General features: G+C 37.8%; 1 protein-coding gene across 4 annotated transcripts in view; it reads right to left on the bottom strand.

The window, feature by feature from the left end:
- Positions 1 to 1405: 1405 nt before the first annotated feature.
- Boll (boule RNA binding protein) overlaps positions 1406 to 27851 on the bottom strand; it is a 116691-nt gene continuing 90245 nt past the window's right edge. For 3 of the 4 annotated variants that reach the window (XR_013109531.1, XM_034498106.2, XM_034498108.2), the window contains one exon: positions 1406 to 5749. Coding sequence is in view for 2 of the 4 variants with exons in the window: in XM_034498106.2 (XP_034353997.1) it covers positions 5591 to 5749 (159 nt within the window). In the remaining 2 variants the exon portion in view is untranslated. Of the gene's footprint in view, positions 5750 to 14559; positions 14746 to 27851 lie in introns of all 4 variants that reach the window. The other variant, XR_013109532.1, reaches the window with a different exon arrangement.

Raw genomic sequence — 27851 nt, 5'->3', positions numbered from 1 at the left:
AGAACTTGCTGGAAGGGAAGGGGCAAGAGGGAGGGTGACGGGAGGGAATGAATGAGAAAGTCTAAGGATGCACGTGGGAAGATGCTGCCGTATAACTAGTTACTTTCTATGCTAATCTGAAAAATTAATAAGTAGGAGCTAGAGAAATGCCGGAGTAGAACACTACTCCTACAGAGGGTCTGCGTGTGATTCCCAGCACACACACAGCTCTCCACAGGCTGTAACTTCAACTTGAGGGGATCTGATGCCCTGTTCTGGCCTCCACTGGCATCAGACATGCACCTGTTGCACATACACGCATGTGGACAACATTTGTTATAAGCATAAAGAATAAGAAAACCTTTAGTGTTTGAATGGGAATGGTGTTCATGGACTCATGTTGGTGGAATTCTTTAGGAAAGACAGAAGGTGTGGCTTTGTTGGAGGAAATATGTCAAAAATCTCCTGCCATTCCCAGTGTGTTCTCTGCCTCCTGCTTGTGGATCAAGATGGGAGCTCTCAGCTGCTGCTCATGCCTGACTCCACCATCTAACCTCTGGAATGGTAGCCCCATCACATATTCTCTTTCATAAGTTGCCTCGGTTGTGGTGTCTTATTAGAGCCAATAGGAAAGTAAAACAACATCTAAAAATAAAATAATAAAAATTGCTGTTTGAGTTCCTGACCTCAGTTTGGTTTTTAAAAAAGTTAAATGAACTGCAGTTTGAGATTAGGTCAGAAATCCCAACAATTTCTGAAACAATCCTAAACATTCTTCTGCCATTTTGTATTATGTATTTAATATGAAGCAGTATTCTCAGCACTGGTGATTATAAAATAAAAATTGATTTTATAATCTGAAAAGTGTCCAAGATGTTTTATGTTTTTAAGTAGCAGCTATTCAGCCAAGATTTAGTTCCTAAAGATGTAGAATATTTTTACTTTTGGTATGTGTCATATGATCTATGTCTTGGCACATGTGTAGATGTTAGAAGAAAACTGTGAAGTTGCTTCTCTCCTTCCACCTTTACAAGGTGCTAGGGATTAAACTCAGGCCACTAGGGTCACACAAACAGCACCTTTGCCTGGAGAGCCATCTCACTGGGTCAGCTAATTATTTAAAGATCAATAAGCACGTTCATCTTTGCATACACATTGGTTTAGGCTTTAATAAATGTTAAGATTATATGTGTACAAAGGGATTGCTTTAAAATAAATGTAGGATTTATTATTATCGGTAAATGGCTTGCATATACTATTCTATGTATATCCTAGAGTTACATAAAAATGTCTTGGGTGACAAGGGAGTCACATGTGGAGGAAGTTTAAGAATCTGCTAAGAACGAGAAGTATCCTGTCATAAAGCCATGAGGCTGATATGCATCTTTGAAATGACATTTTCTCAACACTTAACACATTTATCTTTAGACAAACATCAATATTCAAGTTTATTTTAATTAATTATTATAATAACAAAGCTAGAGAATTTACTAGAGGCCACAAACAGTGAAACTTTATTTCATACATACAGTTTAATACAAATGAACATATTAATAAAACTCATTTAGTTACTAACAGTTTAAATTCTACGACATCTATTCTTAGGACATCTTTCCTAAAAAGATTGCAGAAACCAGGTCCTTTGGCTATGGTTATTACCCATTATCTAAATGCCACATACTGGATAATTCTTGATACATTTTATTTCATAGCATAGTCAATACATTCTCATCTCTTTAAACTAGTAACTATTGTGAACTGCAAAAAGAAATACCGAGTATTCAATTTTACATTTCAAAAGGACTGTTTTGTTCCATTTGATTTTCACTTCAAGAAAATGGAGTGAAACCATCTTTATATAGGTCTCAGCTCTCATGTACAATATATTTTAAGAAATCAAATGTTTAGAAATCCTTGTTAACTAGGAAGGCCAGAAAATCTACATTTTAATTTGGGGCTTAAGATACGTTCTTTAGGGTCTTATTTGAATGTAGACAGACCTTGGTTAGCAAGGCATGATGCTGTTAGGTTTTTCAAAAAATGCACAGGAGGTCATGAATGGCCTGTTGACAGAGTGCCTTTATGTGCCAGTTAGCAGAGGAACTGTGAAGGCTTTCATAACATACAGCCCTTCAGTCTTAGTTAACTACAATTAAGACTCTTGGCATTTATATTTAAATTCCTATGAGATTCATTTTACAGAAACATCCTGTGCTTTATATAAAAGCAGACGTTTTTAGTATTAAGTTCTGTTCTAGTTTCATTGTGGATGGCTTTTTTCTTTTTAAATGCTGCAGACTGAACTAGGGTCTTGTGCACGTTAGGCAAGCATTCTACCACTGATCTATACTTGCCATTTTTTATTTTTAACTCATTATTGGAATCTAATTAATATAAGCTTACTTTGTATTATAGAAGAAATTTGTAAGTACTTACAAGGTTAGTTACTGAAAATGTATATAGTTAGTGGCATGAAAGATGGTTGGATTTTCATGCCACTTTAAGGATTTTTATTTGGATGCAAAGGAAACATTTTTAACATTCATTGTGACATTGTTTTGACCTAGTATAAAATATAAAAAATGGTTGCTTAGTGCTCAAGGGAGTTTTTTTAGTTAAACTATTGTTCACATAAAATCAGTCTCTATAAGATAATTAATTCATACCAAAGTTTGAGTAAAATATTTTTGGATGTAACTGATGTCATAAATTAGTTTCCTAGCCTAAGAGAACATACTTTTTTTTTTTGTAATTCATGGAAATCATATAGAGAGCTATTAACTCTGACATGAACAGACTGTATAAGTGTGTAGCTGTAGCCCAGTGTAAATTTATTAGAAAACCACTGTGATTTCAGATGGACAGACAGGAGTCATAGTGAACACTTGCTCCTTAAAACCAAGTAATAAGAAGGGGGGTAGTCAGGTTAAACCAAATTATCAGAAACCATCATTGGTAACTTTGTTGAGGTAGACATTTAAATATTAAGTATTTAAAGGTGTGTATGTCTGAGCTCAACAGTTTTAAAACAAATTCTGTAAAGATTATATATGTAGCCAGAACATGGGTTTAAACATCCCCTGTAAACATGGGATTTTTGCTGAGTTTCTTTTTCTTTTAACATCAGGATAGTAAATGTTATTTTAATTAAAAGCAGTTTTCACAGTTAACAATAGTCTGAGCAGAATACTACCACTACTGTACTAGTCAGTACTTAGCTTTTTACAAAGGGCAGAAAAATTTTATGTGTATTAGCATTTTTAAAAAATCTGTCTGTATACTTTTTTATATTGTTGAAAATGTATATATACGCATGCTCTGTAGCTGTGTTTATCTTGGTGCTGAAAACAAAGATCCTAATATTGATTAGCAAGAAACACACTGTATTAAATCTAATCTCAAATTGTTAACAGATACTTTAAAGTTATTTTTCTATCCCCAAAAGTGCTAAGGAAAGAGGATGTATTTCAGCAGTAATTTTTATGCTGATTAGACATTTCCTTTAGATGGTAGTGGTTGTTTCAGAACTGTCTAAAACTAAGAGGGAGGTTGTTGAAGATGGCTTATAAAAAGACCTTAGAAACTGAAAGCTTAAACACTGATGATTTATAGTTGTTAAAATTACTTTTGTTTCATTTGTAAAAATACGAGCAAGGTATCACAACTTAAGCAGAGTAGTATCTTTTGAGGGACTACCTTAATATATTTTCATGTTATCTCCATTTAATACTTTACAGTCTACAGAGAGAAACATAGTAATATATAATCGTTACAGAATTGAATGAAAATGTGCAAGTACAGTATATTTTAGGAGAGAGCATAATTGCCTGAACTAAACTGGGTAACAAAAACTGTAAGTTTTTCTTTAAATGTAAAATACAATTACTCTCAGACTCTTGGAATTTATAAAGGTTGTAGAAATGCCTGTTATTCTTTGAATAAGCCTGAATAGTAAATATGGGATTAAAATGTATACTGAAAACAGGTCAGCTGAACATCATATATAGTTTTCATGATATTTTGGCCAGGGCTCTGGTAACAGATTACATACAGCATGTTACTTTTAACGTAACTCTAGCAAAAGAAAATACTTTTAAGTAGATGGAATGGCCTTAGGATGTATGAGGATACTATCTAATACACAATACATTTTATTCACAGACATGTATTTTAGCCCCAAAATATTAGGATCATATACCCTAAATATATATGTACACCTGTGAGTATATTCATCATCCTTTATGAAACAGAATAAAAAAATAATTCAAGTTATTTGGGAATTGCTTTTCTGATATTATAAGAACTTTTTAAATCCATAACAGCAGAAGTATAAGTCAGTATTAATTGTGTTAATAGTATTCTTGGAAGTACACGTAAATTTAAAATACTGAAATTCTAGTTTTTCCTAGAAGTATTGTACTATCAAATTTCATTAAAGTCTAAAATAAACTTCCATGTAGTCTATTGAAATATTGCTGATTTATATAACCTTATTGTTTTTACTAACCCAAGCTTCTGTCAAAGGAGAAATTTCTTTTTTTTTACAGAAGTCACAACATTTGGTAAACAGAAGGCATTGACTTAAAAGATAGTAGAATTATTTTTTAATGTTAAAATTCTAATTATTGTGGCATATTTTTAATTTTTAGAAACTTGTCTCATTCCATAACAGCAGGCAAGCATAGCTTCTTTGCATTTAAAAATAAAACTGTGTTATGGGAAAATTCTAATGTTTTAAAAGCCTATAAGCCTCACAAAGAACCGAATGAATGAAAGATAAAAATACTGACAGTATCAAATCTGACATGATGTAATTATGAATTATAATCCCTGAGATGCTATGCCCTGTGAGCAATTCTACTTCATGCACAAAGGACAGAAAAGGGCCACAAGCAGACAATCTTGAAGGACGTTTAAGGATAGTTTCACTTTGGCCATGGTAACCATATACAATAAGTGGTTATAATGTGACAGATTTATCTATTTTTCTGTAAGAAGCATATTGTTTTATATCAATGTTTGTAAAAATTTGTAATCTAAGTAGAGTTTGAAATGTTTTTATCAAAACCACTTCGTATAGGTAAAATACACATGAATACGAATGTAGTGAAACCAGAATAATGTGGAAACTAGAATATACGCATCATCTCCCTAACAAGATGGTGTTTGCTTAAATTAGACCATATACAATAAAATGGTCTGCTGGTAAGTATTTTTTATATATGCTATAGATTTGCCTAAAATATGAACCTTCTGAAATAAAACTAAAATACTAAACATCAAAGATGTTTGTGAGTGGTTATGTGTGGTGATCATGCTGATTAGACAGCCAGATGATTATCTGTAAGATAGTTGTCTTATAGAGACAATTCTTGTCTTGTTTGTTATGGTTTATAGCTTTATAGTACTTAAATGTTGGAGTTAGTAAAGGAAACCATGATTTAACTCTGCATCTCCAATGTTCTGGCTACTTGGATTTCAGAAATTCTCTTAAAAAAAAAAAAAAGCAAAAAAACATTTAACCTTAAGCATATCCCCAAACCCATTTGTTACTAGGGCACACAGGCGCCTCGTTATTTTCTATTTTTAGACAAAGCACTTCTCCAAGAGTCTACTTTACAAAGTCAGTACAGGAAGGTGGAGTGGCAACTGAATCCTCTGCTCTGAAATCTTTTCTAGGATGAAAGTGTGGGCTTCGAGAATACCGAGGTTTCAAACCCACTGATGAAGGCTGAGAAAAGCTTCTTCTCACAGAATGTAACCTTGGTTCCTAGTAAGAGATTTAAAGAAAATTAGGGTTTTCATGCACTTCAAATGTTATAATTACTTATGGGAAAGATTTAAAAAACAAGACTGACTAGGTCTGGATTTTTTTTTTTTTTTAAGATAGCCTTGGGGCTCTAACCTAAACCTGTATGTGCTAGTCAAGTCTAGTCAACCACTGAGCTACATATATCCCCAGCCCACGATCTGGATTCTGAGTAAAGTGTCCTTCAGGAAATGCCTGAGGAGTACACTAACTTTGTAATCGGCTACTAGTCAGGGAGGCATCCTATGGCTTTAAAGAAATCACATATAAAGAATCTGAGAATTGCTATATTCAATGAGATTTCTAAATTACATTATACTTTCATTAGGCCATCCCTAAACTTTGGTTAAATTTGTTTTTGTTTAAAAAAAGTATGTGCTTATGATATGTAAGATTAGAATTAGATCTTATGGATAAGAAAGTACTATCAAGAGAAAAATCAGCAGATTATTAATACAGCACTTAATGTTAATAGATAAAAATTTTGTCTTACTATTAGGTAAATCATTTAGTGACTAAGTTTTGTTCCAATAAGTAAGTGACTTTTATTTGATCTACTGCAAAATAAAAAGAGTGGCAGAGATATCCCCCTGCTTAAGACACTGAAAATAGGAAATTTTACTAAGAAATCTGACATGCTAAATGCCTTCTTTAGAGCATCTAGGGAGGGCAAATCCTGTTGCCTAGAAATCTTATCAACTTCCCTACTTTAAATGATGTGAGTTCAATATTGTGATTAAATAAAGCCATCAAGGAGGTATGGCACAGCGCTGTGCCATACTGAATAAAACTTTTGAAGTGGCACCTAAATTAAATCAACTGCATCTGACTATAATGTACAATTAAATGATATAGATAAAATTTCTAAGATTAAAAAGCAAAACTTCTCTAAAGGGAAAATTTCCTATGTATAGTTTCAAGCTCTCTGCTATGGGCACATGGAGTATTCTTCTGATCTACTAGAACTTGGAACGTATCTACCAGGAAAGAAATAGCATGCCACTGCTAGAGCAATTAACTGTCAGGAGAAAATTAGTTTTAAAGTGTAACAACAGATCTGGATGCTTGCAGAATTAAACATGCTTTAATTGTGCAATTACAGTTTATTAATAGCACTTTAAGATACTTTGTGATGTTACAAAATAGACTTATAATTTGAAAAGAATGTTACAATGTATCGTAATAATCATAAGCTAAAGAAAGCTTACCAAAATGAGTATTATAAGACAATCTACTCGATGACATCAGGATATATTTTCAGACTTTTTTTTTTTTTTTAAACAAATTTTTGAGTTAAGGAGACCATAGGACAATTATGATACTGCCTGTTATCTTAGAATTAGATCAAATTTGGGGCTGGATAGATAGCTCAGTGGTTAGAAGCATGTACTGCTCTTCTAGTCGATATGGGTTTGATTCCTAGCACCCATGTTAGGTGGCCCACAACCGCCTGCTCCAGCTCCAGGAGGTCTGGCTCCTCTGGCCTCTGCAGGTACTTACACTCACATGCACATAACCTACACACATGCACAAGCAAACAAAATGAAAAATAAAAAAATTGAAAAAGAATAAGAACAAAATTTATATATATAAAAAAATCTTTTGCGTCTAGTACCCATCACTAGGATATAAGAAAACTGTGCTTGAGTAAGCTTTCTCCAACTAGCAGAGCTGGGGATGTAGGTCAATGGTAGAGCTAAGATAACAAGACTAAGTGGAGGGATTACATACAAAGACTGATGGATGCCTACATTGTAGCTATTAACATAATGGAGAGGAAGAAGGAACAAATGTTTTGCGGGTAGACTTCATTTCAGAAGCATTTTGAGATGTGTTATGTTCCCAAGAGTGGATGGCACAGGCTATAGCTTTTCTGGGACATCCTAGAAGCTTTTGCTTCTTACCACGTGTTTCTTGTATTTCCCAGAATGCTAACTTGAACAATATTTCTTTTAATGGATAATCTAAAAAGTTCTGGAGTAACCATATTGCCACTATTTGGTTAGGAAACTGGTTTGTATACTTATGTTGCTTGATAAAACCAAGTTGAAACAGATTTGTGTTTCTCATGATTTACTTTCTGTTTTAGAATTTAAATAGTTTTTGATTAGATTACCATACTTAAGAAGTTAGAATAGACTGATTTTACTGATTAAATGAAAGATGGTTCATAATTCTTGGATAGAATGTCTCAAAAGGATTATGTTCTTTCTGGATTGTTCCTTTGACCCTAACCGATTTTCCAAAGATGATTAATCTCCTTGTAGTGATTACTTCTTAGTAGTTAGGATTTCTGACACTTATAGTAATGCCAGATTGAGTGACTGTCTGAAACTGTATACGCTTCAATTCTTTTACAGAAAACTGCCTGAATTATCTCACAAAAGTATTGAGTGGATAAAATGGGATAATTTGTATGAAGTGCTTATACATTGTAAGGGTCGCTATAAATGTGAGGTCCTCTTCTTGCCTTGAAGTGATAAACAAGCATGATTCCACAGTATGCTATCAACAAAGTTAATAATTATTTTCATGGAGTATTGTGAACTTTTAAAGTAGAAGTATATAGTAATGGTCCAGCAAATTTAGTGAATACATGTTATGTTACCAGGAATTTTTTGTCTTTCAATTTTCATGTGTGTTGTATATGTATGTGGGTGGGTGGGTACACATGTGTGCAGATGGTGCTAGTAGACTTTAGGTTGATCTTGGGAATCATCCTTAATCTCTCCCCTGAAACCTCACTCATTGAGACCTCTCAGTCAAATCCAGATCTGAACTCCAGTCTTCACATGGCTTTAACTGCTGTACTATCTTCATAGCCTATTACCAAGGTTTTAAGACTGGTAACTTAGGTGGGAAAGATGGCTCAATGAGTAAAGGTGTTTGCTGCTAATGATTTTGAGTTGAATCCCTGGGACTAACTTGGTAGAAGGAGAGAACTGACTCCTGCAAGTTGTCCTCTGACTGTCATGTGTGTACTGTAGTGTACACTTGCTCATGTGTACATGTAAACACACACACACACACACACACACACACACACACACACACACACACACACACACACACCCCACCACAAAACCTCATGTACAGTACTGTTAACTGGACCATAAACTTGTGACTTGGTCATAGGCCCTGGGGGAGAACATAATTCTATTATTATGGAAAATAGTATTAAGCTGCCTTCCTAAGTTATTCTTATACCCCTAGATTAGTGCATCTCTCAACCTTCATCAGAGAAGATTCTTTTTGCAGTGGATGGAGATGAATAAAGACCCACAATGGGTTAATGCATAAAGAATAAGAAACTGTAAAGTTCTCAGTTTTTAATGGTACATATGTACCACGCCCTCTCCCTTAGACAAAGGTGGCAGAAGGTAGCAAGTGGAAGCAAGCAGTAAGTGTTTGCAGTGACACTGTGTTTGCCGCTCAGGATCACTTCACATGGGAACTCACAGTGGCTGTGACTGAACACATGAGGCACATGACTTCACAAGATCAAGTCATCTTGATTTCACTGAGACTCTATTAGCACCTTATGGCTGGAGGAGTTTTCTTCAGGGATATGGCTCCTGAGAGGCTACCTGTGTTCCAGTAGATAGTCCTACACATATGAACATATAGGCAGCACTAAATGCACTCAATGGGTTTAAAAAAACAGCTTATGAAATTAGGATAAAAATGGTGGTTAGGATAGGGAGCAAACTGGATGGGATGGAATGAGGGTGGATTTAAACAAAACACATGTGTGTATATATTACATTTACAATAAAAATGTAAAATGAAGAAATTTGTAAATTTTTACTATCCTCTGACCCCCATCATCATTTTCCTAAGATCAGAGCATGTGCTTAGCATCCTGTTTTCAAAAGTTGCACTCTGGGCTGGATGTGGTGGTGACACACCTTTCATTCCAGAACTCAGAAGATAGAGGCAAGCATATCTCCATGAGTTTGAGACGAGTCCGGTCTACATGTGAGTTCTAGGATAGCCATGGCTATATAGAAAGACCCTATCTCAAAAAACCAAAACCAAAGTACAACAAAAATGTTTAGGGCTGGAGAGATGGCTCAGCCATTAAAGAGCACTGGCTGCTTTTCCAGAGGACCAGAGTTCAATGTCCAGCACCCACATGGTGGCTCATAAATATCTGTAACTGTAGTCTGAGTGGAATCTGATGCCTCTTCTGATTTCTACTGGCACTAAGCATACAAATGATGCACATGACTACATGCAGGCAAAACACTCAGACATAAAATAATAAAATTAATAAATATAGTATAACATAACAAAAATTCATTCTTAAAAAAGCTGGATTTTGCTTATCAAATGTGCTGCTTTTAGTTAGCCAATTGTGTAAGAATGTGAGGCCAAACTTTGACCACTCAGAGTGAGGCATAGGTCCTCTTTGCTTTAGGAATAAAAACCCCGTTGGCAAGATCAATAAAACAAATGATAGCTATTGCTGCTGAGGATATTCATCCATAGATAAGAACACTCATCCAGAGCTGGTGGGGGTACAAACTTGTACAGACACTATGGAAATCAATGTGACAATTTCTTAGTAAGATAGGACTCCGTTTCCTTCAAGATCTTACTATACTACTTGGTCAGATACCCAGAGGACACTACATCCTACTACAGAGACACTTCCCCAGTTATGTTCATTCATTACTGCTCTATTCATAATAGCCCAAAATTAAAAACTCCCTACATGTCAGTGAACTAATGACTGCATAAAGAAAATGTATAGTTTGCACCATGGAACATTACTCAGTCATTAAAGAAGTGAAATAATAAGCTGGGCATGGTGGCACACACTTTTAGTCCTGGAACTTGGGAGGCAGAGGCAGGCAGATCTCGGAGTCTAATCACTGGTCTACAGACTGAGCTCCAGGACATCCAGGGCTGCACAGAGAAACCCTGTTTCAAAAATAAGTAAGAAAAAAAAATAAAATCATGAGATTCATAGGTAAATGGATGCATCTAGGAAAAACTGCCCTGAGTGAGGTAACTCAAACCCCAAAAAGTAAAGTATAGTATATATTTGATTATGTGTAGCTATTAGCCATTAAGGCTTGGATAAACAGGCTATAATCCATAATACCACAGAGTGTAAGTATAGAGCAGGGGCTGTGGGGAGAGCTGGATCACCCTGGGAAGGGGCTAATTGAAAAGCACGGTTATGGATGGATGTGGGCCACTGGAATGGGAGGATGAAATAAGAAGAAGGGAAGAGGGCAGTGAGAGAGGAAATTGGGAGGGATAGCTAAACTTCAGGGCCATTTGAGGTGTTGGATGGAAACAATACATTAGAAGCTTCCTAAAATATATACATGCATGAAGGTAATCTAAATGAAACTGCCAAATATTGGGGGGAGTTAGAGGCCCAACTGGACATCTTTTCTTGTCAAAGACAGACTCCAGTTCTGGAACTGGATTATATCTAATCTAGTTGTGGGCCAAAGGTGCTCTCTGGGAGCCCCCACAAAACTCAGGCTATTGCCAAGTCTATTGGATACTGTCCACAAACTGATGTTAAGGTCCTACTGTTGAGAACACCTACAAAACTCAGTGGACATGGAGAAGTCAAGCTGGTACCTATCTAGAGCCTTTATCACTACCGCGTTCAGGTTGTGGAAGGTACCTCTGCACACTACCAAAGGAGAAAGATAAATACCAACCCAATTACAAAACATCTGATCTACAATGGTTGACCTGCATGCAAACTATGTTGGTTCAATTGTGACACAAAACTTGTGGTACTAACCACCCAGTATCTGGTTGAATTCAAGGCCTATCTGTGAGATGGAACTCGTCCCTGACACTGCCAAGAGATGATGGCTAAGAAAAAAATGAACCCAAATATTTCTGGAGGGATTTTACTTTATATTTTATTTACATTTAAGATGCCATCCCCTTTCCACATTTCCCCTCCCTAGAACACCCCTGGTCCCATGCCCCCCTTTCCTTTTTGCTTTTATACGATTTTTTAAAAATGTTAATCAAAGGATTTATAAGTTTGGTAATGCTCAATCAGAAGCGTAACCCAATACCCAACCTAGATATAAAAACTATCTTTGACTGGTGGAGACATGTGAACATCTGCCTCCATGCCCCCTCTCTCTTTTTCTCATCACCTAGCTTCTCCTCTTCTTCATCTTCTCTCCTTGTTCCATCTCTTCCTCTCAGTACTTCTTCCCACTTAGCTCCTCTGGAGGGATTTTTATCTCAAACTGCTTGTCTGGGCTTTTTTTTTTTTTTTTTTTGTTTGTTTGTTTAAATTTCCCCCCCTACCACAGGGCTTTGCTTATATATATTGTTTTATTTATTTATTTATTTTTGTTTTTTTGAGACAGGGTTTCTCTGTGTAGTCCTGGCTGTCCTGGAACTCACTCTGTAGACCAGGCTGGCCTCGAACTCGGAAATCCACCTGCCTCTGCCTCCCAAGTGCTGAAATTAAAGGCGTTCACCACCACCGCCCGGCCTTTTGCAGTTTATTTCAATGTTAAGTGCTGGCCCCAAGATCTAGAGTCTGCATGTAGCTTCTAGGAACCTGTCCCCAGTTAATTCTGATTGGTAAATAAAGATGCCAGCAACTAATAGCTGGGGAGAAGAGAGATGGGCAGGGTTTAGGTTTCCTGGGCTAGAGACCGTAAGCAGGGGAGAGAGACAAAGTGGTTATGGGGTAGAGAAGGGGTCATCACGGCCTCTGGGTCAAGAGAATATGGCCCAGAGGGTGGCCTGGTTGGGGTTGAGACCAGCCCAAATAAGACATAGTAAGTAATAATCTGGGAAAGTAGATTCTAACAGCATGGAGGGTTGACGGCTGCCCAGCTATTGTGCTGCTTAAGGCATGATAAAATATACAGGCTGTGTGTCTCTCATTCAGGAACATAAATGGTCTAAGATGGGTAGAAAACTCATGGCAGGAATTTTTAATAAATTGCTACATATTATGACTTCTGATTTGTGTTTTTATGGGACTTCTGTGTTTGTCAGTGTGTGTGTGTCTCTGTGTCTGTATCTGTTTCTTGTGCCTTTTCTTTGGCTCTTTGTTTTTCTGTTTGCTTTGTCTTGTCCTATTCAAATTTGTTTGATTTTTATATTATTGTTATTATTATTATTATTATTATTATTATTAATTTATTTCAGATGCCTGTTTTCTAGTGAGAAAGAGCAAGAAAGGATGTAGATTTGGGTGGATGGAGAGGTAGGGAAATTTGGAAGGAATTAGGGAAGGGAAACCATAATCTGAATATATGATATGAAAAAATATATTTTCAACAAACAAAACAAAGCTCTGCCTATTGGGCCTGCTTGTTACTCATGCTTGTATAGAAATAAAACGTTTTACCCTCTAAAACCAAAACCAATCCTGTTATCATAAGACTGTTTCAATGTTTTTTTATACATAGTAAAAGTCACTAGGATTTCTAAGATTCATTTGACTTCATAAATAAAATGATTCTATAATTTTAGATTTATAGCAGGGAAAAGGGCTTTCATCTAGACCTGTCAGTCAGTTTAAGCAGCACTGGTTAGAATGCAAATAATGCATTAAGTCATAGAAAAGTCTAAGTTTAGACTTTGGAGCTCAATCTGCTTTCAGATGACAGTTTGGGTCTAATGTTACATTTCTAGGCCTCCCTCAGAATTCAAAAGAGATTGGTTTTAGGGCCCTAGAAAAAATAAACTTGTTACTAATCAAGTCCCTTATATAAAAAATACAGGATTCACATGTAATGTGTACACATACCATATACTTAAGCCATTTCTAGATTACTTATAATGCTTAATACAATGAATATTATATAAATATAATATGGTATTATCTAGGAAATATCAAGAAAAAGTATAAGTTCATGTTCAATACAAATACAATTAAATATTTTTTTATCTACAGTTGATTGAATCTGCTCATATAAAACCCATGGATAAAGAAAGCCCCCATAGTTGTAGTATGCTCATATACTTAAATTAAAATTTCCCTGCAAGTTGAGGTTATATCACCTACATTTGTAGAACTTCATTTTTAAAGTAGTTTTTGAGAGATGATTTAAGTTTATTAATATGAAAAATAAAAAATTAGGCAATTTTAGTTATTATTTTGCTGTTCCCTTTCATGTTCATGTCTTCTGAATAATGTTTATGATTAGCACATACAGTCAACCCCTGGCAGTCTGTGGATGTAGTTCAGGTGGCAGAGTGTCTACAGTGCATGAGACCCTGGTTCAATCCCCAGCACCACATGAAATTGGGTGTGGTAGCACACGACTACAATTGTAGTATCCAGTAGAGATAGGAGGATCAGAAGTTCAAGGTCAACCCTAGATATGTTTGGGGCCAACGTAAGCTATATGAGATTGTTTCAAAAACCCAAACTAAAACCCAAACCAAAGCTTTGTAACAAGGATGAACGAACTCCTGCTGACTACCATAAGGACTTGAGAAGCAAGACTTGACAACATCTTGTCCAGAGGCTAAAAGGCCTCCTTTTCTTTTGTTTAAAAAAAAAAAAGACTTCCTCTTGAGGAGGTAAATAGTTCAGTAGTTAACAGCATAGACTGCTCTTGTAGAGGACCCATGTTCAATTCCCAGCACCAACGTGGCAGCACTCAACTGTAAGCAACTACAGTTCCAGGAAAAGCAATGTCCTATTTTGGCCTCTACAAGCACAAGGCAGGCATGTGGTCATAAACATATATGTAGGCAAAACACACAAAATAAAATAAAAAATTATTTTTATTTATATTACGTTGTCTTACGGTTTTTATTGCTGTGATGATACATCATGACCACACCAATTCTTAGAAAGGCAAACACTTAATTGCGGCTGGTTTACAGTTCAGAGGTTCAGTTCATTATCATCATAGCAGGAAGAATGGTGGCCTGCAGCTAGACATGGTGCTGGAGAGGTAGCTTAGAGTTCTACATCTGGGTCTTCAGGCAGCCTGAAAAAAAGAGTGACACTGGGCCTGGTTTGGGCTTCTGAAACGTCAAATATTACCCTCAGTGACATACTTCTTCCAACAAGGTCAACCCTATTCCTACAAGGCCACACCTCCTAATAGTGCCAGTCTCTTTGAGCCTATGAGGGCCATTTTCTTTCTTTCTTTTTTTTAAAAATTTTTATTGGTTATTTTATTTATTTACATTTCAAATGTTATGCCCCTTTCCAGTTTCTCCTCTGTAAACCTCCTATCCCACCCTTCCCCTGCTTCTATGAGGGGTGCTCCGTGACCCACCTACTCACTCCCACCTCACTGCCCTAGCATTCCCCTGTGCTGGGACATCAAGCCTTCACAGGACCAAGGGCCTCTCCTCTCATCGATGTCCAACAAGGCCATCCTCTGCTACATATGCAGCTGGAGCCATGGGTCCCTCCATGTGTACTCTTTGCTGGGTGGTTTAGTCCCTGGGAGCTCTGGGGGCTCTGGCTGGTTGATATTGTTGTTCTTCCTATGGGATTGCAAACCCCTTCAGCTCCTTCAGTCCTTCCCCTAACTCCTCCATTGGGGTCCCTGTGTTCAGTGTGATGGTTGGCTGCAAGCATCCACATCTGTATTGGTCAGGCTCTGGCAGAGCCTCTCAGGAGACAGCTATATCAGGCTCCTGTCAGCAAGTGCTTCTTGACATCAGCAACAGTGACTGGGTTTGGTGACTGCATGTGGGAAGAATCTCCAGGTGGGGCAGTCTCTGGCTTGTCTTTCCTTCAGTCTCTGCTCCACTCCTTGTCCCTGTATTTCCTTTAGACAGGAGCAATTCTGGGTTAAAATTTCTGAGATGGGTGGGTGGCCCCATCCCTCAACCGGGGGCCATGCCTAACCTCTCCATAGGGTCTCTACAGGTTCTCTCTCCCCTTTGTTGGGTATTTCAGCTAGTGTCATCCTAGTTGGGTCCTGGGAGCCTCTTGCTTTCCTGGCATCTGGGACTTTGTTGGCTACCCCCATTCCTCATCCTCCATTGCTACACACCCCTGTTCAACTTCTTGACCCTCTGTACTTCTCCCTGTCTCCTCCCACACCTGATCCTGCCCCCCTTTTTTCCATTCAAACCACCACAATCCACTCCCTGCCCCCATATGCTTATTGCTACATCATAAGGAAAAACTGCATTCAGTCCAACTTCAAAACTCCATATAGCCTATCAAAGTTTCAATATACAATGTTTAAAAGTCCAAAGTCTCTTTTGAGACTTAAGTCAATCTCTTAACTATAATCCCCTGTAAAATCAAAAAAGCTACAGTGGCACAGAATATACATTATCATTCTAAATGGGGAAAGAGGAAGCACAATAAGGAAATACTGAACCAAAGAAAGACTGAAAACCAGCAGGGCAACCTCCAAATTCTGCATGTCCATGTCAAAGCACTCTCCAGATCTCCAACTCCTTTCAGCTTTGTTGACTGCAACACACTTCATTCTCTTGGCCTGGGTCCACTCCCTGCTGTGGCTGTTTTCAATGACATCTGGTCATCACCTTCACAATTTCATGCAATGACTTCTCTGGATCTCCATGAAGAGACACCTATGACATACACCTAGCCTCCTTTGTCTCGGAGGAAGATTCCATAACTCCTTTCTTGTATCCTTGATGCTAAATCCAGAGTCATGTGGCTGAAGCTGCTAAATCCTGCTGCCTGCTGGAGCTGGAACATTGGCACCTCATTCAAATACATTTTCATTAACTCTCTGTTTTAGGTGTCTGTCTAATCTTGACTGTCCTGGAACTTGCTCTGTAGACCAGGCTGGCCTGGAACTCAGAGATCTGCCTGCCTCCAAGTGCTAGGATTAAAGGTGTCTACACCAAAATGGCCCTAAGCATTTCTTTAATTTCTTTCCACTTTCCTTTGATTCCTTTTTACAAGGTGGAAGCTTAGCTGGGTAGGGCTTTGCTTTGGGGCCACCAGTTCTTTTATTCCATTTAACCTCAGGCTTTCCTTAGCCCGTTTATACATCTTGGAGACCCTTCTCTCCTCAAATAGTACATTTTGTATTTTTCCTCCTTAGCTTGTTCCTTTTCATTATAAATCTGCGTAAGATTGGCCACTAATCTCCACAGAACATAGTCAACACTAGGCTGTTTTAAATCTCTTCTGCCAAAGCTGTTAACCCATAATTCTTCAATTTAACCTCAGGCAGACTTTTTGGACAAGGGCAGAAAGTAGCCACATTCTTTACCAAAATGTCACAAGAACAGTCTCTAGGCCACATACTAATAATATTATTCTCCTCTGAAACCTACTTCAGCTGGGTCCCTACAGTTCAAATAACCCCTAGTACCATTGTCTTCCATGATTTTATGAGTATGGCCCATAGAGGCCCACTTTAAGCATTCAGCTGCTCAAAGTCCCAAAGTCCACATTCCTCCAAATAAACTCTGAGTTCCTGTGAACATGGTGAGGCCTATCACAGCAATACCCCAATGCCTGATACCAACTTCTGTCTTAGTGTTTTTATTGCTGTGAAGAAACACCATGACCACAGCAACTCTTATAAAGGAAAACATTTAATTGGGGCTGGCTTACAGTTCAGAGGTTTAGTCCCTTATCATGGCAGGAAGCTTGGTGTCATTCAGCTTAGAACTCTACATCAGGCATCAGGAAGAAAGAGTGACACAGCGCCTGGCTTGAGCTTCTGAAACCTCAAAGACTACCCGCAGTGATACAGTTCCTCCAACAAGGCTAACCCTGCTCCAGGAAGCCACTCTTAATAGTGCCACTCTCTATGAGCCTCTGGGGGCCATTTTCCTCAAACCATCACATATATATATGTATACATGTGTTCTTGCTTGTATTTATATGCACCATGTGCATGCTGTGTCCACAAAAGGAGAAGACAAAGTCAGATTTCCTGAAACTAGACTTAACAGTTGTGAGCTGCCTAATATAATGCTGGGAATAAAACCTGGTTCCTCTGTAAGTGTAACAGGTGCCCTTAACTGCTGAGCCGTCTCTTTAACCCCAGGACCCTGATTTCTATGAAGATAATGAAAATCAAGTCACATCTGCTCATCAATGTAAGTGTGATAACTCTCAAGAGGAAATAAGGATTTGCAATTCTGAGTTCATAAAATGATAGTTTAAAGATTAATAATCATAATAAAACTTGACAAGTTCCTAAGCATGATGTTATTTCTGAGCAAGTAGTTAGCATGATATACAAGACCCTATTTAGACAGACTTTAATTGCAACTGTTTTATACAAAACAGAGCAAACTACTTTGCAAATAACAGAAAAATATTCATCACTATACTCTCAGTTATATTCACCAACAGTTTATAAACGTATTTGGTTTAAATGATTTTTTAACAAAAAAAGATCAACTGGAAGGTGCATATGAAAATGTTCTATAGGAAAAATTTGGGGGTGTTTCCTCCAGTAACTTAGAAGACAATAAAGGAAACTGAATTCTCTGTAATCAGTCTACCCAATATAAGCAAACATGACATATAATTTAAAGAGTAATATTTATAGAGTAATAGATACATTAAATGGGTTGTATGGTGTTAGATCTATTATATTCCAAGTCAGAGTTAAGTCTTTATTGTTACTATTTTAAAGGTTAAGATATCTTTTTATGTTGAAAACATTTTCATATAATATATTCTGATCACTACCCCCAACCTCAACTCTTCCAGATCCTCCCCAACCCACACAACTCTACAACCATTTCTCTTTTATATTTTTTGAGTTATTTTCCTTAAAACCAGTTTTAACTTCCAAGGTCTTGTCAAAAAACATAACATATTGTATTCTCTTTAGCATTTCTGCCCTTTTCCTACAGTGGCATGTGCAGAAAACAGAACTAGTCACATGCACACTAGTGCCAACAAAGACACCTGGCAGCACTGTGGATGAGGACAGGAGGGACTATATTCTACATAGTTATTCTTATGGAGTCACTGAGATAAAAAGCCAGGGGTGGTGGCATGTGCCCATAATCCCAAGATTCTAGAGGTAGAGGCAGATTGACCAAGAGTTCAGAATCATTTTCAGTTAAATAGCAAGTTCTTGGCCTGTCTGAGCTACTTGAGACCCTATCTTAAATTCTCCCCATCACTAAAGAACAGAAATATAGTAACTTTAATTACATAGTAACATATTAGTTAAATATTTGATGTGGAAAGAAATAAATATTAACAAGGAATTACAATTTTGTATATTACAAATCATTCTGGTCACTGTCCTTCAGTTAGAAATATATACACAAAATTCTGATCTTCAAAATCTATGAGGTGATTTATCAGTTGTTTGTTTGATACTTTCAAAAAAGGAACAGGTTGATGTATGAAATAAGCCTCCAAAACCCACCTGTCGAAAATGAGACTATCTCTAGCCTTGTATTTGTCTAAACTTAGAATTCATTATAGAATCTTTAAAGCACATTGCTTGTTAATAATAATATATTATTAATACCATAATGATAGTTCTAATTAATATATATTTTCTGTCACTGAAAAGGGGCAATAAACCAGACATTGTGGGTGGACAGGGGAGGGGACTGAGTGAGGGTGGGGGTGGAGATGGGAACAGGAGAGATCAGGCTGGGGGAAGATGGAGGGAGAGGGTACTGGGGGAAACAACTGGAATAGGGGGGTGAGATTTCTGGAATGAGCTAGAAACTTAGGGCAATGGAAACCCTCAGCAATCTCTGAGGGTGACCTGGAGCTAAGATTCCTAGTAATGGGGTATGTGGAGCCTGAATTGGCCATCTCCTGTAACCAGGAAAGACTTCCAATGGAGGAATTGGGACACCAACACAGCTACTCAACCTACAATTTGTCCTGCCTAAAAGATGTGCAGGGGTAAGATGGAGCAGAAATTGAGGGAATGGCCAACCAAAGACTTGTCTAGTTTAAGACTCAGGCTATGAGAGCAAACCTGACACTATTAATGATATTCTACTATACTTGGCAGACAGGAGCCTAGTGTAATTGTCATTAGAGACAGTTCACCTAGCAACTGGTAAAAACAGATGCAGAGATCCACAGCCAAACATTAGGTAGAGTTCAGGGACTCTTGTGGAAGAGGAGGAGGAGGAGGAAGAAAATGAGGAAGATGAGGAAGAAGAAGAGGATGAGGAAGAGGGGAGATTTTAGATCCCTAAACTTTAAGGTTAAGGATACCACAAGAAAACCTACAGAATCAACTAATCTGGGCCCATAGGGGCTCAAAGAGACTGAACTGCCAACCAGGGAGCTTGCATGTTGCATAGGACTGACTTAGGCAAGACTACACAACAGTTGTGTAGCTTGGTCTTCATGTGGGACTCCTAATAGTAGAAGCAGGGGCCATCTCTGACTACTTTGCCTGCCTTTGGATTCCTTTCCCCTAACTGGGCTGCCTCTTTAATCCTCAATAGGAGAAGATGCACCTTGTCTTAGGACAACTTGATATGCCACGGCTGGCTGATACCCATGGGAGGCCTCCTGTAATTTTGCTTTCCTTAAAAACACAGAAAGGTAATGGGAATATGTTTTTTTCCCTAAATCCCAGTTGTGGGATATGGGGCTGCTTTATATTGTCCACAACAGCTGACCAATTTGCCTCTTACTCTAGCAGGGGTATGATTCTGACAGCTGCAGATATTTTCTGCAAGTGTTTGACATTTGGAACTCTGGGGATGCTCGAGAAGGTATAAAAAGACTAGAGAGTGGCTGCTGGCTGCTATTTGTCAAGTGGTCATGCTAAAGGGACATGAAAAAAGAAGTTAGATAACCTGATAATGAAGATCAAACTTGCCCCAGGGAACCTGATACCTCTAATCAGAGGAAGTAGTCTAATAATACTGACACCTTTTTACCCTCTAGCCTTCATTCTCTCCTACCTAGTGTAAGGTGGTTGGAAGGATGGACTAAGAGAGGTAACACAGAAACCCATAAAATAGCCCAAAGCCTGGCGACAGCCTCCCCTTTTCCAGGAGTGCTGGATGTGAGGAAGAGTGGAGGTGGGGGAGAAGGACTGAGAGGAAGGAGACGAGGGAGAGGAAATTGCGGTTAGAATGTAAAATATATAAATAAATGAATAAAAAAGGGAAAAAAGAATTACTTAAAGAAATGTCTTTGACCATTTGCCTTTATAAGAAATACTAGTTTTTCTTTTTCTTTTCTTTTTTTTTTTTTTTTTTTTTTTGTTTTGGTGCTATGACAAAAATACCTGAGAAAAGCAACTTAAGGCAGGAAGAGTTTGTTTTTGTTCACAGTTCCAAGGTACCATCTACTGAGGTAAGGAAGTCATGGTGACAGGACCCTGAAGCAGGTGGTCACCTTGTGCCCACAACCAAGGAGCAGAGAGATGATTGCTACTGCATTCCTTTCCTTTCCTTCCAGAACACAAGCCTGTGGAATGTGCTGCTGTGCACTTCTAGTACGTCTTCTCACCTCAGCTAACTTCTAATTTAGAAAACCCCTCACACGCATACTGAGAGGCTTGTTTCCAGAGATTCTACATCTATCAAGTTGACAATATTAATATCCACAGGTCTACCCCTTGTCAACTTGACATCCACTGCTTGTCCCCATAGGCTTAGGGCCATCTCATAATGCAAAATGCATGCAGTTAAAGTCTCTACAGTCTTTAACAGTCTTAACACTATTTAGAAGAAGTGCAAAGTATTTCTAGGGACTCAAGGGAATCTCTTCATTCTGACAGAATGTACAATAGAGGATAATCTACTACTGAAACTTTCCTAAGCCAGTATAATTTCTATCTGTACTCTAAATATGTATACCCACAGATAAGCGTAGTCCTCATCCCTCATCAAAAAAGCTTCTTTTTGCAGTGGCTGAAGTGAAGACTATTATAGCAATCTACAGCTGTTCAAATCACAGAGAATAAGTGACTGTGAGGTGCCTGACTCTCTATCTGGTACATCTACAACATAACTCCTACACCTAAGGCTCAGAGAACACTGGAGAAGAGGGGGCAGAAAGCTATTAAAAGCCAGAGAATCAAGACACCTACTCTGTTAAGGTTTGGTCTATTGCTATGTATTGTAATGCTAAATAGTGGCCTTGTTGCCTCCAGGGGTGAGAGAATCTACACATATGCAAGTGGTGCTATATAATCTTGCCTGCCAATTTATCCCTGATTGATGAATAAAGATGCTTATAGCCAGTAGTTGGGTAGAAGAGAGATAGGTAGGTTTAGGGTCTGAGAAGACCACAAAGAAGGGGAGAGAGAGAGAGTGTGGGAAGAGGAGAAGACATCACTGGTAAGGTGAGTAATGAAAATATGTTCATGAGGGCTGGCCAATTGGATTTAAGAGCTGCCCAGATGGAACATGGCAAGTTATAATTCAAGGTTATTGATGGGGGAATAAATTCTATTCTATAATAGCTCAGAGGATAGATATCTGCCCAGCTGTAGTGCTAATTAAGGCTTATTATAAATATAAAGGTTGTGTGTCTTTTATCTGGGAACCAAATGATCAAAGGTGGGGTAGAAACCCCAGTGTGTGAGACTAAATGTATACCATAACACTAAGACTGTGCCTTAAAGGTAGTACAGGGAAGCTGTAGACTGCGTTTTAAAGGTAGTACAGGGAAGCTGTATCCCCAGCATCTCAACAATAGAGTTGCTTGAAAAAGATCTGAACAATGATAATACTAGTTGATATCCCAACGTGGATGGAGAAAATCTCAGCGAATCAAGAACATAGACATGCCCACAGATTTGTGTCTTCAGTGATGCTGGATCCTGTCAAGCTGTCAATCAAAACTGAGCATCAAATACTAAATGACAATTACTTTTATAGGTATACATTTTAATTAAAATGCAAACTATGGTTAAGATACTAGCTTCCTTAAGAAAATCATTGTTGCCTTCACTTGGTCCTTTTTGCTGGGACAGACTCCAAGCTGGTCTGCTCCCGGGAAGACACCATATCCTGACCTATCCTAGAAGAATCACTGCACTCAGAGCAGCAGAGGAATCAGCTCTGCTCAGAGCTGCAGAGAATCGCTGCAGTCAGAGCAGTTGAGAAAACTGGACTCGCAGGAGCCCTAACACGCCCAGGATCATAGGATTTCAGGATCTCAGAGACAGCCTGAGTCTCAGGAGCTCTTCCACCCAGTAGCTCAGGATCACAGGATCAAGAGACAGCTGGACTCTGAGGAGTTCTGACACCAGAGATAACAGGAGAGACAGGCTCCAGTCAGAAACAGTGAGTGCAGGTAGCACTAGAGATAACCAGAGCTTGCCCTTTGGCAAAAGGCAAGCAGAAGAACATAAGCAGAAACTAAGATTACCTGGCACCATCAGAACCTAGTTTACCCACCATAGCAAGTCCTGGACACCTCATCACACAAGAAAAGCAGAATTCAGATTTAAAATAATTTCTTATGATGATGATAGAGGACTTAAAGGACATAAATAACTCCCTTAAAGAACTATAGAATAATACAGGTAAAAAGGTAGACGCCCTTAAAGAGGAAACACAAAATCCCTTAAAGAATTGCAAGAAAACACAACCAAACAGGTGAAGGATTGAAGCAAAACCATCCAAGATTTAAAAATGCAAGTAAAAACAATAAAGAAATCTCAAAAGGAGACTGCCCTGGAGATAGAAAACCTAGGAAAAAAATCAGGAGTCATAGACGGAAGCATCATGACCAACAGAATACAAGAGATAGAAGAGAGAATCTCATGTGCAGAAGATAACATGTAAAACATTGACACAACTGTCAAAGAAAATGCAAAATGCAAAAAGCTCCTAACCTAAAACATCCACGAAATCCAGGACACAATAAGAAGACCAAACCTAAGGATAATAGGTATAGATGAGAGTGAAGATTCCCAACTTAAAGGGCCAATAAATATCTTCAACAAAATTATAAAGGAAAACTTCCCTAACCTAAAGAAAGAGATGCCCATGAACATAAAAGAAGACTACAGAATTCCAAATAGACTAGTCCAGAAAAGAAATTCCTCCCATCACATAATAGTCAAAACATCAAATGCACAAAACAAAGACAAATATTAATAGCAGTGAGGGAAAAAGGTCAAGTAATATATAAAGGCAGACCTATCAGAATTACACCAGACTTCTCACCAGAGACCATAAAACCCAGAAGATACTAGACTGGTATCATACAGACCCTAAGAGAACACAAATGCTAGCCCAGAGTACTAGACCTAGCAAAATTCTCAATCACTCTATATGGAGAAACTAAGATATTACACGAGAAAACCAAATTTACAGTTTCTTTCTACAAATCCAGACCTACAAAGGATAATGGATGGAAAACTCCAACACAAGGAGGTACACTACAACCTAGAAAAAGCAAGAAAGTCATCTTCCAACAAACCCAAAAGAAGAGAGCTACACAAACATAATTCCACCTCTAATAACAAAAATAACAGGAAGCAACAATCATTTTTTCTTAATATCTCTTAAAATCAATGGACTCAATTCCCCAATAAAAAGATGTAGACTAACAGACTGGATACATAAACAGGACCCAAAATTTTGCTGCATATAGGAAACGCACCTCAGTGACAAAGACAGACACTACTTCAGAGTAAAAAGCTGGAAAACAGTTTTCCAAGCAAATGGTCCCAAGAAACAAGCTGGGGTAGCCATTCTAATATTGAATAAAATTTACTTTTCAATCAAAAGTTTTCAAAAAAGATAAGGAAGGACACTTCATACTCATCAAAGGAAAAATCTACCAAGGTGAACTCTCAATTCTGAATATCTATGCTCCAAATGCAAGGGCACCCATATTTATAAAAGAAACCTTACTAAAGCTCAAAGCACACATTGCACCTCACACAATAATAGTGAGAGACTTCAACACCTGACTCTCAGAAATGGACAGATCATGGAAACAGAAACTAAACAGAGGCACAGTGAAACTATCAGAAGTTATAAACCAAATGGATTTAACAGATCTATAGAACATTTCATCCTAAAACAAAATAATATACCTTTTTCTCAGCACCTCATAGTACCTTCTCCAAAACAGACCATATAATTGGTCACAAAACAGGCCTCAATAGATATAAAAAGATTGAAATAATTCCATGCATCCTATCAGAGAACCACAGACTAAAGCTGGTCTTCAATAACAACAAAAACAGAAAGCCCACATATACATGGAAACTGAACAATGCTCTACTCACTGATAACTTGGTCAAGGAAGAAATAAAGAAATTAAAGACTTTTTAGAATTTAATGAAAATGAAAGCTCGTCATATCAAAACTTACGGGACACAATGAAAGTAGTGCTAAGAGGAAAACTCATAGCTCTAAGTGCCTACAAAGAGAAACTGGAGAGAGCATACACTAACAACTTGACAGCACACTTGAAAGCCTTAGAACAAAAAGAAGCAAATATGCCCAAGAGGAATAGATGGCTGGAAATCATCAAACTTAGGGCTGAAATCAACCAAGTAGAAACAGAAAGAACTATACAAAATATCAACAAAACCAAGAGTTGGTTCTTTGAGAAAATCAACAAGATAGATAAACCCTTAGCCAGACTAACCAAAGGGCAAAGAGACAGTATCCAAATTAATAAAATCAGAACTGAGAAGGGAGACATAACAACAAAAACTGAGGAAATTCAAAAAAAAAAAAATCATAAGATCCTACTACAAAGGCCTATACTCAACAAAATTGGAAAATCTGGATGAAATGGACAATTTTCTAGACAGATACCAGGTACCAAAATTAAATCAGGAGCAGATAAACCATCTAAACAGTCCCATGACCCCTAAAGAAATAGAAGCAGTCATTAAAAGTCTCCCCACCAAGAAAAGTCTGGGACCAGATGGTTTTAGTGCAGAATTGTATCAGACCTTCCAGGAAGACCTAATACCAATTCTCTTCAAACTATTCCACAGAATAGAAACAGAAGGAACACTACCCAATTCGTTCTATGAATTACAATTACGCTCATACCTAAATCTCACAAAGATGCAACAAAGAAAGAGAACTTCAGACCAATCTCATTTATGAATACTGATGCAAAAATACTCAATAAATTTCTCACAAACCGAATCCAAGAACACATCAAACAATCATCCATCATGATCAAGTAGGCTTTATCCCAGGAGTGCAGGGATGGTTCAGTATTCGGAAATCTACCAATGAAATCCACTACATAAACAAACTCAAAGAAAAAAACCACATGATCATCTCACTAGATGCTGAAAAAGCATTTGACAAAATTCAACATCCCTTCATGTTTAAAGTCTTGGAAAGATCAGGAATTTAAGACCCATAGCATAACATAGTAAAAGCAATATACAGGAAGCCAGTAGCCAACATCAAACTAAATGGAGAGAAACTTGAAGCAATCCCACTAAGATCAGGGACTAGGCTAGGCTGCCCACTCTCATCCTACCTATTCAATATAGTACTGGAAGTCCTAGCTACAGCAAATAGACAACAAAAGGAAGTCAAAGGGATACAAATAGGAAAGGAAGAAGTAAAAATTTCACTATTTGCAGATGATATGATAGTATACTTAAGTGAACCCAAAAGTTCCACCAGAGAACTCCTAAACCTGATAAACAACTTCAACAAAGTGGCTGGATATAAAATTAATTCAAACAAATCAGTAGCCTTCCTCTACTCAAAGGATAAACAGGTTGAGAAAGAAATTAGGGAAATGACACTCTTCACAATAGTCACAAATAATATAAAATACTTTGGTGTGAATTTAACCAAGCAAGTGAAAGATTTGTGTGACAAGAACGTCAAATTTCTGAAGAAAGAAATTGAAGATTATCTCAGAAGATGGAAAGATCTCCCATGCTCATGGATTGGCAGGATTAACTTAGTAAAAATGGCCATCTTGCCGAAAGCAATCTACAGATTCAATGCAATCCCCATCAAAATTCCAACTCAATTCTTCATAGAGCTATAAAGAGCAATTTGCAAATTCATTTGGAATAACAAAACCTCAGGATAGCAAAAACTATTCTCAACAATAAAAGAACTTCTGGGGGAATCACCATCCCTGACCTCAAGCTGTACTAGAGAGCAATAGTGATAAACAAACAAACAAACAAACAAAAAAACAACTGCATGGTATTGATACAGAGACAGGCAGGAAGATCAATGGAATAGAATTGAAGACCCAGAAGTGAACCCACACACCTATGGTCACTTGATCTTTGACAGAGGAGCTAAAATTGTCCAGTGGAAAAAAGGCAGCATTTTCAACAAATGGTACTGGTTCAACTGGAGGTCAGCATGTAGAAGAATGCAAATTGATCCAATCTTATCTCCTTGTACAAAGCTCAAGTCCAAGTAGATAAGGCACCTTCACATAAAACCAGATACACTGAAAGTAATAGAAGAGGAGGTGGGGAAGATCCTTGAATACTTAGGTGCAGGAGAAATTTTCTTGAACAGAACACTAATGGCTTATATTCTAAGATCAAGAATTCACAAATGTGACCTTATAAAATCAAAAAGCTTCTGTAAATCAAAGGACACACTGTCAATAGGAAAAAACAGCAATCAACAGATTCAAAAAAGATCTTTATCAATCCTACATCCAATAGAGGGCTAATATCCAATATGTACAAGAACTCAGGAAGTTAGACTCCAGACAACCAAATAATCCTATTAAAAATGGGGGTACAGATATAAACAAAGAATTCTCAACTGAGGAAACTTGAATGGCCAAGAAGCACCTAAAGAAATGTTCAAGTTCCTTAGTCATCAGGGAAATGCAAATCAAAACAACCCTGAGATACCACCTCACACCAGTCAGAATGGCTAAGATCAAAAACTCAGGTGATAGTAGATGCTGGCGAGGATGCAGAGAAAGAGGAACACTGCTCCATTGTTGGTGGGATTGCAAGCTGATACAACCACTCTGGAAATCAGTCTGGTGGTTCCTCCGAAAACTGGACAAAGCATTACCTGAGGACCCAGCTAAAATCACTCCTGGGCATATACCCAGAAGATGCTCCAACATATAACAAGGACACATGCTCCACCATGTTCATAGCAGCCTTATTTATAATAGCCAGAAGCTGGAAAGAACCCAGATGTCCTTCAAGAGAGGAATGGATACCAAAAAAATGTGGTACAT

This window comes from Arvicanthis niloticus, chromosome 3 (assembly GCF_011762505.2).
Source record: "Arvicanthis niloticus isolate mArvNil1 chromosome 3, mArvNil1.pat.X, whole genome shotgun sequence".
Taxonomy (NCBI): domain Eukaryota; kingdom Metazoa; phylum Chordata; class Mammalia; order Rodentia; family Muridae; genus Arvicanthis; species Arvicanthis niloticus.
This window is presented reverse-complemented; position numbering and strand designations above follow the sequence as displayed.